This window comes from Cyphomyrmex costatus, unplaced genomic scaffold, assembly GCF_001594065.2.
Source record: "Cyphomyrmex costatus isolate MS0001 unplaced genomic scaffold, Ccosl1.0 scaffold5, whole genome shotgun sequence".
In the NCBI taxonomy this organism is placed as follows: domain Eukaryota; kingdom Metazoa; phylum Arthropoda; class Insecta; order Hymenoptera; family Formicidae; genus Cyphomyrmex; species Cyphomyrmex costatus.
In genome coordinates, this window is record NW_017279267.1 from 5,055,107 (window position 1) to 5,068,041 (window position 12,935).

Genomic DNA, 12,935 nt, shown 5'->3' on the forward strand with positions numbered 1-12,935 from the left:
TAGAGAAAATAAGAAATAAATAAAAAATCGTTTAAATATGCGCGTTGTGTAGCAATCCTGATCGTCGGACAAGACAACTGGATGTACAAATGTCCACATAAGTACGCTCCATCAGGCGAAAGTTTCAATTCGTGGCATATGATTAATTTCATTGTTGATTAGTTTGACACCAATTGTTAGCTACAAAATCAGCTCTTAACCAAGAAGGAGGAAGGTGTACTTTTCGATCATTACGCATATCAGCAACAACATCAAGAGGAATAGGTTCGACTTGGCGCATGTCGCCAAACCGCACTGATCCTTGATGTCGCTCTCGCGAGGATTCGAACGTATACAAGATTGTGGCCGTTTTCGCTTGAGACCGGTAAGCGCCTTCTGACAAACCAGCGTATTATTCTCGTAGATCACCTCCTCGGGCTTGACAGACAGTATCGGTGATGTCGTATCTCCACATTCGGTATTTACCACCACCAGCAGCATATTGCTATAAGCCACCGGCTGTACCATGTACCATCTATGCTCGCAATCCATGTCCATATCGTACAAGTCAAACGAGGCGTTTCGCAGGTACAAGTATATCTGCAGATTCAATGTGTAGATATCAAATTATAAAAAAAAGCAAATTAAAATTAGAAACTAAGATAGTAGCTTATATTAAAAAATACCTCTTATTTATACTCTAATTATTAGAAAAACTATTTTAGAAGTAATAATAATATTAGTTATTATTACAATGTATCTCATTACAATCACTCATTTTCCTGATTAACTTATAATAAATTTTTTTTTTAGTGAATATCCAGTATATGTTATAATTATATAATCAATAATTTTAGTAATTTAATATATATGTATACATCTTTTAAATTAAAATTTACCTCTTGATCGCACACTTCTAGGCGTGTACGATTGATCCGAACATTTTGATCAAATATTCTATCATCTTTGTCAACGACTGGCGGAAGTTTCTCCTCACTCTCGTGTTCATCTCTGTGAACAGTTGATTCATCGTCACTAACGTAGCCATATGATTCCGCATCTTCATAATCCAATATGCCCGTTCTTGCCCAAACCAAAGCAGCTTGACTGACCATCCACGATAGTGCTGTCTGCAAATGCTTCCATGGCTGCGACATGACATTTTGCACTTAATTTTAAAATCAACAAAATTGTAACGTATATACATATAATTAGAAATTTATATTTTAATTATATTTGCTGTTAAGGTTTGTTTGTTGTTTATATTTCTTTAGTGAAAAAGAAAAAAGAAACATATATGTACACTACCTGATTTTTACATTATCAAGTAATTAAGATTTCTAAAATTTTTTTTAATTAGATTAATTATGACTGTTATAGCAAATATCAATATGTAAAACGAAAGAGATTTTTTCTTTGATTAGCATTCTTGATACTTAATAGTATTATTATTGCAATTGAAAATGCTCACAGTAAGAAGAATGTTGCCGGCATTGTTGGTTTGTGAACTTTTGAAGCACACCGCCTGATAATCAAAGATTCTTATCTTCTCGAAGACACCATCCTTGACTAAGCTGCTCATTATAGGACCTCTGATATCACCAAAAAATTTACCGGCGTCCGTTTCGTCCTCGGCGGCGATTATGTAGCCGTTATTGTCAATGAGATAACATGCCCACACTTCGTCGCCGCAGTGTTTATGGCAATTACCATCGCAGTTAAACGTTATGTTTTGGAAAAGTGCTTGTAAGGCAGTGTGCTGGAATTGGAAACCGACCACCATGGCCGGTGCTTTCCCGTTTGCGTTTTCTGCAATTTATTTTTGTAGATTTAATATCCTGTCGTCCCATTATATATACATATTATTTGTATTTAAAACAAGTTATCTGGCTTACTAACAATAAGTCCTTATAAAAGTCATTAAATTACTAAATTTCTACTAATGTTAGAGCTAACTTAGCAGTAATTAATTATTTAAAAGATATTTCAAATATGAAGAGAGAGAGAGAGAGAGAGAGAGAGAGAGAGAGAGAGAGAGAGAGGGGGGGGGGGGGGGGGGGATGTAATTTTGGACGTTTTGTTTCTATCTTAACTAGGTCAATATTTAGAACATTTAAACAAAATAAGACAAATGTAATTGAGTTATGATCTGATCGATTTTAATATTTCGGAATTGAAAGGAACATATTTTATTTTGATAATAATTTGAATACCGATTATTAAATTACCAATAAATACAGCACGACTGGCAGTGACTAAGGTGGAGTTACTGGCACCCTCATCTTCGAGCGGTACGGAAAAAACGAAACTGTCCGCGTTTACGTAGTACTGCTCAACCGCTCGTTTATACCACACTTCGTCGATAGCACGAGGATACAATTTACTGAAATGATTCTCCGGCAGTGACATATTCTCATCTATTGGAAGAAAGTCTTGCCATCTGGTCAATCCAGTACGTGTAGCCATAAATGCCAGGACTACCCCAAAACGTTGTTTGAACTGCTTCCTACGAGAGAAAACACTTCAGGGATAGCGATTCAGATCGTCTACGTCTCGAGTTGGCGTTTACTTATACTTTTTTAAAGGAGTCATTTTAAGATACTCGATATGTAACTATTATATAATATACAGATCTCTCAAATTCATACAAGTTCACAGCTCCTTTGCGCCATATATACAAAATTTGATTTAAAAAATCAAGTTCGAACAACGAAGGATAAAAAAATTATTGCAATTATTATCTTTGAGATTTTGCAACAACAATTGATTATTTGATCCATAGAAAATCAGATGAATTATCTTATTACAAGTAAAGCTTATTACAAGTGATTTTATCATTGTATCAAAGTACAAATTTTTCTATTATCTTATTAATTGCTTATTTAAATTAAATGAGATTGTGTCGTAAAAGATTTAACACTCAGAGGAAAAATTGCCTTTTTATAGAATGGCACAAACGAACGAATAATACTTTTAAAAATGCTATGAAGCAATCAAAATCAATTGCACGTTGGAAAACTCTTCTTGCTTTCACAGTTCGCTCGCAAAGCATTCGTCTTCTTCAGACTTCTGAACCTGAAAGATGGCAATCGCCCTATGATTTGCAAGCTAATTAGCGCTGACCCCAAAGTGTCGAAAGTGATGAAGAGAGAAAGAGAGTGAGAAGAGAAAAGCGGAAAGAAAAAAAAACAAAATTATATTGCATAGAAATATTAATATACTGAACAAGTATTTTACAAAAAAAAATAGCAAATTAAATTTAAAAAAGAGGGAATCGCGAAAGATACAATTCTATCAATTTTTCTGTAAAATTTATATACATATACAATACAAAATTTTTTTTATTTTAATTAATTAGAAAGAAGATAATACATAAATATAATTTCCTAATGAAAAATGGGGCAAAATTCTATAAGAAAAAAAGACGAAAAAATAGAACTAAGAGAAGAGAAAAATAGGGAGAGCCGACATTTGCATTATAATATACGACACGAACAATTGAGAATTAATTCGTTACTTTCTAAGAATGTAAGGTGCGTTGTGATGGCGTTACCTGGTCATCTGATTCATCAGCCTAGCTAAAGGTCTGCATGGCGTCAAAGTGGTAAGTACAATTAGTTAAAAGGAATAGGTGAATTTTCTATCCTCATAGAAACAAGAAAGATAAAGAAATTGAAAAGAAAGAATTGTGCATAAAATAGAGAACTAAAATAAAAGCACGGAACGGAGTGTTTTGTGTGTCAAAATGAGCACGTGTAAATTTTAACTTTAATAAGGAAATAGTGGTAGAGAAAGAGCGATGTCTCCGTCCTAAAGATGCGTTGAATAGTGATTATAATCGTTCCATTTTTATTTATTTTAAGTTATAATTTATTTTTTTATATTTTATCTTTACAAAAATTTGCATGTATTGTGATAGATTATCAATAATCAACCACTGTTTAATATTAAATATTCATCATAGATTCAATATTTAAATCTATCCTATTTTTGTTATAATTCTGATCAATAGCTTCTTTATTATCGATAACTAAATCAATTATTAAATAGCAATAAAATATGCAATGTTAATTTTAAGGTACGCGTAATATTATCGTTACAGAGTTATATCTGTATAAGTTATATCTGTATAAGAACAATATGAAACATTACAAAATACGAGTATAGTTGTGTTAGAAATGTGTGTTATTTGACCGATTAATTGCGCGCTAGTTTATGCGAATAATATAGGGAAAAGGAAAATTCGTTCATTATCTTTCCAAGTAGTCTAGTCATGCTGTAAAGCACTCTTATATTAGCTAATAAATCGAAATTATGCTCACCCTGATTCCTTGGTGCTGGGATTTGGTGGGATTTGCTGGGCAAACCACTCGGTTACCTTAGCATCGTAAACCAAACTAAGCAGCAGACTCCTGTCACAAAAGTATGAATTCTTGTTCTCGGCCTTGTAGGGCTTAGCTGTCACACAACAAAATTTTATTGCTATTAATTCTAATATTGTTAGAAATAGTTTTGCTAAAGCAACGCTAAAGATAAACAATAAATATGTATAACAAGAGACTGCATATGGTAAGAGATGTCTTACGATTAGAACTATGATTAGAACTCGTAGCGGAATGTTCTGGCGGTTTGGATCGTTGCTTCATGTCGATCCACTTCCAGCCTGGTAGGCGAGTACGCTCCAGAAAATGTAGGAGCTGTGACTCCGAGGAAGTGAACCTATGTTCACCCTCATAATGATACCTAACATTTACAACAAGAAGAGTTTGTGTATAAATAGATCCATGAAATTATCATATTTCATTAGTCTATTAGCCTCCTTTTCTTAATTGAATATACATTTCATTTTAATGTAGCCAAAAAGAACAAACTTTACATCAATCGGAATTATTTTGAAAACTTATTTGGAACTTACTTGCAATACAACCAATGGGGATGCACCCGCCAGTTACTACCCGCGAAATAATCTGTCACGTTTTTCCCTACAATAGTTCAATTCGTTCAAATTTGACATAAGTGATCAAGGTCAGCGACGAAAGCCTCGATAAGTTAAAAGAAAAAAAATAGTAGTTTAGTTTAACGTCCGAAGCAGAAATTGAAATTGTTATCATATCAATAAGTTAAAACAATTTTATAATATCGATAAGTTAAAACATTATCGCTCTTTTATCATTACAAGTAAAAAATATAATTTGTGACTGTAAAAACTAAACTAGTGAAATATAAAGGTCACCTTATAAAACCTTTCCTAGAATTTACAGTGTTAATACGGGAGATGTACAGGGCTTTGTTTGGGCAAGTAAACTTTCCTATCGGGAACTTTAGATCTATACAAAGTGTCCACGACGATGTGAATTTCACAATCAATGCAAAACTTGTTTGCAAATATCTTTGCAACTCATAATTGCATACTAAATGGAACTTTATAGCAAAAAACTTTGCAGCTTGCTAAACTGTCAAATACCTTTACTTAAGTAAAACGCGATTACATTCAAAAGAAAAATGTATGGTTCAAGCATTTTCGCAAAAATTTCCATATTACATTATTGAATCATCAAATTTTTTCGTTATTCGATTTGTCCGACCAAGTCATCTTTTACCTGAGTAGTGCTTTTAAGAATCTCGAATTTTATTATTAATTCATTGACGTTTTTAATAAATCAATTCATTTCTCAAAGTAACGCGCGTGTTTAAATAAATAATTTATCAATAAGTTCAAATAACAATACTCAACATTCTGCGTGAAATAATTTCGGACAATGCTAGTATTTAAAACATGGAAAATGTATACTATTAAGAAGACTCAATATAAGTGCAAATAGTAAAATATTTGGCGTTATTGGAAGCTTTCGTCGCTGTAAAAAAAATTCGCTAGAATGAAATGTGTACCTTTAGCGTGAGATCGATGTATCTCCTCGATAGCGAGTACGTGACAATTTCCAATACGATCGTATTGGGGCAAACTGACCACTATCGTAAATGGAGTGTCCATTATTCCCGCATAATCGTATCTTCTTTTTACTCTGCCGACACGTTTCTAAAACGATAAACAATCAATTGAAGTACAAATGAGATCATCACCCGTTCACGTAGTAACTTTATAAAAGACATTATTAAAAAATTCTTTTTTTTTTTTAGAAAAGACATTTGCTCCTATGTAAACATTTAGAAGTATGTTGGATTTATTATAAATCAAAATCCTTTATAAAGCAAACGAGTGATAAAATAATAATATAAAAAAACATAAATTCTAAAAATATCAGATTATTTATTTTTAGGAAGGTTCGGATTGCCTACAATCCCGATTGTACACATTGCTCGCTGATTGGCCAATTTAAAAATAATATAACTTCATTGCTAAAACAAAGAAAAGTTACTAGGTACCGACTAATGTGAGTGGTGTGTGCAATCGGGATTGTAAGCAAACAGGATTCTCCCCAATATTTTGATATTTCGTTTCTCTTCGAATAATGAGAATTTTAGAAAAACTTTTTAATCGCAACTACAAAAATGAATTCTTTGTTAAGTAAAAAAATTGTACATTTATAAATATTTATCGTTAAGTATTGCGATAGTATACTTACCATATCATCGTAATGATATTTTGTATAAAGCACCGCGCTACCATTCATCTGATTCACCACGTTGTTGCGAAACTGCGAAAAAATACAATAAACTCGTACGTAATTATTTGTTACATGGATATGTAACACTTAATGATAGTATTATTCAAAAGTTCGAGAGCACGTCATTAACTTTTTTTATTTTTGCCGGCTTTAAAGTAATTATTTTTTTATTTATTCCAAATTTGCCAAAGTTTACGGGAAAAAACTTTACTAATTTTTTTTTATTAATTTACCATAATGATTCCTTCGTCAAATTCTCTGGAGCCCATATCATGATCCATTAGCTCAACTTCTGCCATATCGACGCTATTATACGCTGGTTTTAAGATACCCTGAAACTATTTTTATAATACATGTTATTTTTACCATTTATATTTATTTATCTCGTTACACCAAAAATCCAAATAAATAATAATATAAGTCGATAATAAAATAGTAAAGATTTTCAATTTCATGTAACATCATACCGAGATACAAAAGCATGCGCATGCGAAGAGTTAAATATAATAATACAATTTAAAAATCAAATTACCACTGGTCGAAGATCAGGATGAATCAGGATGAAACCATTGTTGGTTACAATGAAAGCATAACCGTTGACACCGAGCTGCTCCCACGGAGATAAAGAGAAAAAGAAGATTGTATTATTATGATTTACATTTACTATCCTCAATTGATGCACCGTGTGCATCATAAAAGCTATAATGGATATTAATAACATTTTCATGTCACTCTTCTTAATAGAGTCTTCATATTCGCGATGGCTATAAAAAGATATATAATCTTATATTCATATCTCATTTATTATCTTAGTATCCGTATTGTTTTATCATGTCGTATAATATTTATTGTGGATCATATAATATTTATCTTTATAATTCTACGTCAATAAAAACATACCGAGTAAGTGATAAAAAGTAGAAAAAAATAATTAAAAGTGCTAAACTCCAATTAATTTTAATTTTAGCGTTATTAATATTTAGTTTTAATCAATTTAAATTAACTTTTGTTTTATTTTCTAATTAATTACTAATATCATTGATTTTTATTGTATACGTATTATATTTTAGGCGATAAAATGTTCTAAACTGATATTCTCATCTATAATCTAATTACTGTTATATATTATAATATATAATTAGTAATGATAAAATATTTGTCACTTTTATAAATTAAAAAATATATATAAATAAAAATACAAAAAAGATTGCTCACCATATGTGGAGTCATTAATTTCTCGATTTCATCGATTGGTACATCTGTGCCGGCAACACCGAGAAGATTGGCGATCATTGTCTGCGCAAACAATTATTAATACGTTAATTAGAGAACCTGCATTATATGTCGCATTGCGTGACGTCTCTATTATATCATGACAACGTTATTATGTTGAAATAAATTACGAATTATCATCATCTCAAGTCGCATAACCAGAAGCGTATCTACCTTCTCCAACAACGTTCTATTACAATGAGAGTTCGTCTACATAAACACGTTTTCATATATCAAAAAATCGTATGTGTGAGAAATGATCACCCCTCGCGTGTGTACAAAAATGAGTATAGTCTTCCGATCACTTTCAACGGCAAAAAGTATGTATAAATAATAACAATGTATATGTACAATACTAAGTTACAATATTAAGTAAGAACGTTAAGTATATAAGACTTAATTCGTTCAAGTTAACATGATAAATTAAGTGGTCGTTACTGCAAATTTTACAGCAATAGTTACTGTAAAGTTTTGATGAATAAAATGATGTTTATTAGAATAAAATAGTATTGCAGAATGGGAAGTAGACTAAAAAAAACATATTCAAATTATAAATGTTACGTAAATATTAAAATTCTATTTATGTATTTTGTAATTAAAAAATGTTTAAAAATGCGCGCGAGAGGGACGAGCAATAAGAGTGTGATTTCTTGCGATTAAACGCAATAACTAGCTCAACTACTGTTTCAATGTATGTGTGTGTGTGTGTGTGTGTGTGTGTGTGTGCGCGCGCGCGCGCGCGCGCGCGTGTGTGTATGTGTGTAATGATGATAATGATGATAATAATAATAATACACAATAAAAACTCTATAATAATTAAACAACAAATTCTCTCTATAATTAATTAACAACATCGGACGCAGGCTACCCTAAGTGTTAGTTTAAGTAACAATTAGCTTCGTTCTTTCGAAGTGACGACCTTTCTCGTTTTCTTCTTCCGTTTAAAGAAAACAATTTAATAAATTATTTTACTTATATACTTTATTTAATGCTGTTATGAAAATAATACAGATTAGAGCAACATCTGCAATTAAACTTTTTTGTTTTAGATATCCAGAATATGAACATGCATATATACGAGATTAATTAAGACAATCTCAAGAGGTCGTCGCTTGAATTAGATCTACGAATATATTTGACTAACAAAATCTAGCACTCAATAAATTGCCAAAATTCATATTATTCATATACGTGCGTGCCTGCTGTTACTTGTAATAAAAGGAGCAAGTGCTTAAAAAAGATTATTATCATTATATAGAGTAAATCATTATTTTCGTCTTTATAAATTTAATTTCAAAATTCCCTATAAAAATTTTTTTTAAATACAATTAATTTTAATTTTATTAACGAGTTTTTTTTTAATCTATTCGCTTGCTCCTTCAGTCAATATTTCTCTCTTTCATTAAGTAAATATATAGTAGTCACTGCAGAACGATCTCTACGAATCAATCTTTACGAGGATATTATTTTTCGCCGAACGCAATCCAACAGGCGGGCAGAACTTTGCCTTTTTTTCTACTCGTCTCGACAGGACACAGGGTAGACTAACGTACCTAAACCTACCTAATAACTTGAAATAATTCCAGAAACTAATGTTAGAGATCAACATAAGATACCAGAGAGTCGAATGTGGACCTAAAAAATCTATGCGCATCTACGACCTTGTTCCAGCATTTACATCGCGATAATATTTTTTATACACTTAATAACTTGAAAATTTTAATAGATTAAAGTGTTTTAATTTTTCTTAATAGAGACAAGAAAATTGTAGATAATTATAATGTTGTTTAAATAATATTTTTTCAAAGTAAATATTCTTCAAAATTTAATGAGTCTAATGAGTAATAAATTAAGGTCTGTTAAACGACAATCAAGGCTGATAGCGAAGATGAGGTCACAGGTCGTCGATTGCACGAAAGCGAAAGATAAAGATACAGGATGTACTATATGCATCATAGAATAATGTTGCTTGACTTTTTTGTTTAGCTGCCAACCTCTCTTGTTTCTGTCACCCAGTATGCTTCGTTCACCAGCACCTGCCTTGTGATGTTCTGTGGACAAAGAGGAACTTAAAACCAAAGCAAGTGCAGCGTGAATATATACCTCGTGAAAACGTGATTCGCGAATTTTGCCACTTTTGTTTTGTTTAACATTTTTGGGTATTAATAAAAAAATCATATTTACACCATTTGAGACATAATGAGAGAATTTACAAAAATGTTGCGAAAAACGTGAAGGCATATGAAAGCGCAGACAACAGAAAGAAAAAAGTGAATGATATTTGATAATGAATGCTGAAGAGAACTATCATTTTATTTCAACATAAGGAGATCTTAATAAACCTTTAGGCTATCCTTTATCGACAACATACAGAACGCATAACTGTCGTCCTTTTGCCGGCCAATTTTGAACGTAATTTGTAAAATAACGGATGAATAAAAATCTTACCGCGTTATCACGTCGATCAAACACAGGCATGCTGACCGAGGTCATTAGCTTGTATTCCTGGAGTTCATCGATCTGATCGGTCTGATCATACCGCCATTTCTGATTGCTCACATATCGTCGATCCTGTTCCTCTGAGTTGAGAAACTTCTTATTTCTTTGGTAGAGTAAAACGCGCTTCTTTTGTTCGTTATTTTCGCGCTGTTCCCATAACCAATCGGTCATTTTTGGATCAGTCACATCGGCATAGACGGGTGTCCAGATAGTAGGATGGTCCGTGCGGCCTAGCACTAAGGGCCTCGCCATCACTGGTACATACTTCAACACCTAACAAATTCGCAAAACTTCGTAAATAATCTGATCTAAACCGTTATAATAAAACAAAACAGATTTTATATTATAATAAAACTATTTTATTCACTCGAGTACCTTGGAAAGACTTTTCACCCATAATAAGCTTTCTTGCTAGAATTTCTATAATTTATAAATTTAGCATTACAATTTTCTATTTCAGTTTTAATAGTATTTTTTTCCAATTGTTTTTATCAAATATTAATTTTTTAGAAACTAAGATCGTTTTTTATAGTTTTCAAATTTGAAAGCAATTTTAATCCACTGACCTCTTCTCTGACTTCCGCCGGTGTACACAGATGTACATAGTATCCTCTGTTAGCACAAGCCATCCATTGCACTTCTCGCACATCTGCAACCTCTCGACCGATTAGATAAGTAAATATTCTGACGGGCATATCGGCCTTCAACGGCTCGTCTGGATTGTCCTTCCAATTGTATGCCTCAAAAATCTCCTTGTAGTTATACGGTACACCATCAGTGATTAGCATGATTGCCTGATTACATCTTGCACCTTCTCGCTCATTGCGAAATGTTTCGAGTAACTCAAAAGCAGTCGTCAAGGCTAAAGAGAAGTTGGCGATCCTCTCTGTATTGAGATTTGAAATGGCTCTCTTCAGCTCGCGTACATTCGCCAGATTTGCTTGAACCAGGGTGCCATCAAAGCATGATACAACCTGCAAATTCATCAATCAATATCAATTAATATCATTCTACTAATTTAATTCATATTTTTTTCGTTCATTTAGACTTAGATAAATTCAATTCTTTCAATTGATTCTTACCTCTTTAGTTTCGTTAGAGAATGTAATGATATTAACGAAGTCATTGTTACCAAGGGTATCAAGTATGTTATTTATAACGTGCTTAGCAATCTCCCGTCGTATACCAGTCATGCTACCGGACGTGTCCATCAGAATAAGAATATCTTTTGGACTGGTGGCTGCTTCAATGTACCAGCTCCTTGTTCTGCAGTCAAACAGATCCACCGTCTTCTCTACGATCCAATTCGTGGCAGGATATTGACGCATGAAACCAGTCGCGCTGCCAAAATATTGCCAAGATAATGATGGATCGTGCTCATAATTGTTGATGAAAGTACGATCGAGTTCCTCGGACCACTTAATCGCTCGGATGACATTCGAAGCACGCTCATACACATTCGTGGGTACGTGTACTGCTGACATATTGAGGTTTACATCACCACCGAAGTGAGGACTGTACTCAAGGCTAATACTATTATTCTTCGCGTTGATAAATTCAAAGGATTTCGGTGGGTCCACGTCGGGTGATGATAACGCTGACATTTCAGCCACGTCCATTATCCTCTGAAAACAAAAACACAAAGTTGCCTAATATGCACAAATGACTATATTTTGCAACTACGTTTTGAATCAAACAATAAGTTTGATAATAATAAAGAAGTCTATTCAGTGTTATATTAAGAATTTCAGCGTAAATGAGATGAAATAAAAGAATCGTACTCTGATAGCCGAGATCTTGGACTCCATCATAGTCTTGATGTCCTTAGCAATCTCATGGACGAGAAAGTTTCCGTCACGTGGCGAGGTATCCGCTGTCTTGTAACTGTCTTCGAACTTCTCCACCTTCGTCACAAATTTGCCCAATTGTGACAGCTCGAAGCCCAGTTTGTACGCCCATCCTTTCACTCTGTCAGTTAAAAGAGTAAAATAATAAAACAATTTTTATAGAGAAAATAAAAACATTTAGTTTATTATTATTTTATTTATTTAAAAAAATCAGTATTATTATTAGTCATCATAGTGATAAGATACCGCAAAATGACTTACAGTTTTCAAATATATTTTATATTAATTGACTTCGATGAATTTTAATTATGGACTTGTTGCTTCTTTTGTATTTTTGATAAGGTAATAGAGTTTTTGTTTTTATTAATTAATCTTTATTGCTGTTAATTTCATTAATTTATATAATTTCTATTAGGATCAATTTATACTTATTTCAACATATGATTCATTCTATACCGATTTATATGAAGATTAATATTTAAAGTAATTGTTTTTTAGTATTAATTTTTTGGTTATAATTTTATTAATTCGTAAATAATTTTTATTAGGATCAATTTTTAATGGAAGAAGAATGCGTTCATTTTTTATGTTAACTTTATTAATTATAACATTGATAATGGCCCGATCGGTGTCGAAACGTCTGTCTTTGTAATTATTAAAGCGTTTTATTAAATTTTATATATTTAATATTTTTCGATAGATTTATTTGGCT

At 32.2% G+C, this 12,935-nt stretch overlaps 1 protein-coding gene across 1 annotated transcript in view; it reads right to left on the bottom strand.

The window, feature by feature from the left end:
* The window catches only part of stj (voltage-dependent calcium channel subunit straightjacket), a 14,741-nt gene continuing 1,806 nt past the window's right edge, over positions 1 to 12,935 (bottom strand). Inside the window, exons 2-18 of the mRNA XM_018545451.1 lie at positions 12,158 to 12,344; positions 11,459 to 12,001; positions 10,943 to 11,350; positions 10,326 to 10,649; positions 9,872 to 9,928; positions 7,821 to 7,901; positions 7,138 to 7,212; positions 6,839 to 6,943; positions 6,564 to 6,635; positions 5,869 to 6,016; positions 4,895 to 4,961; positions 4,565 to 4,722; positions 4,302 to 4,437; positions 2,208 to 2,485; positions 1,451 to 1,788; positions 879 to 1,127; positions 1 to 579 (exon numbers count right to left, since the gene is read on the bottom strand). Coding sequence (XP_018400953.1) covers positions 196 to 579; positions 879 to 1,127; positions 1,451 to 1,788; positions 2,208 to 2,485; positions 4,302 to 4,437; positions 4,565 to 4,722; positions 4,895 to 4,961; positions 5,869 to 6,016; positions 6,564 to 6,635; positions 6,839 to 6,943; positions 7,138 to 7,212; positions 7,821 to 7,901; positions 9,872 to 9,928; positions 10,326 to 10,649; positions 10,943 to 11,350; positions 11,459 to 12,001; positions 12,158 to 12,344 — 3,610 coding nt within the window. The 3' untranslated portion in view covers positions 1 to 195. The remainder of the gene's footprint in view (positions 580 to 878; positions 1,128 to 1,450; positions 1,789 to 2,207; positions 2,486 to 4,301; positions 4,438 to 4,564; positions 4,723 to 4,894; positions 4,962 to 5,868; positions 6,017 to 6,563; positions 6,636 to 6,838; positions 6,944 to 7,137; positions 7,213 to 7,820; positions 7,902 to 9,871; positions 9,929 to 10,325; positions 10,650 to 10,942; positions 11,351 to 11,458; positions 12,002 to 12,157; positions 12,345 to 12,935) is intronic.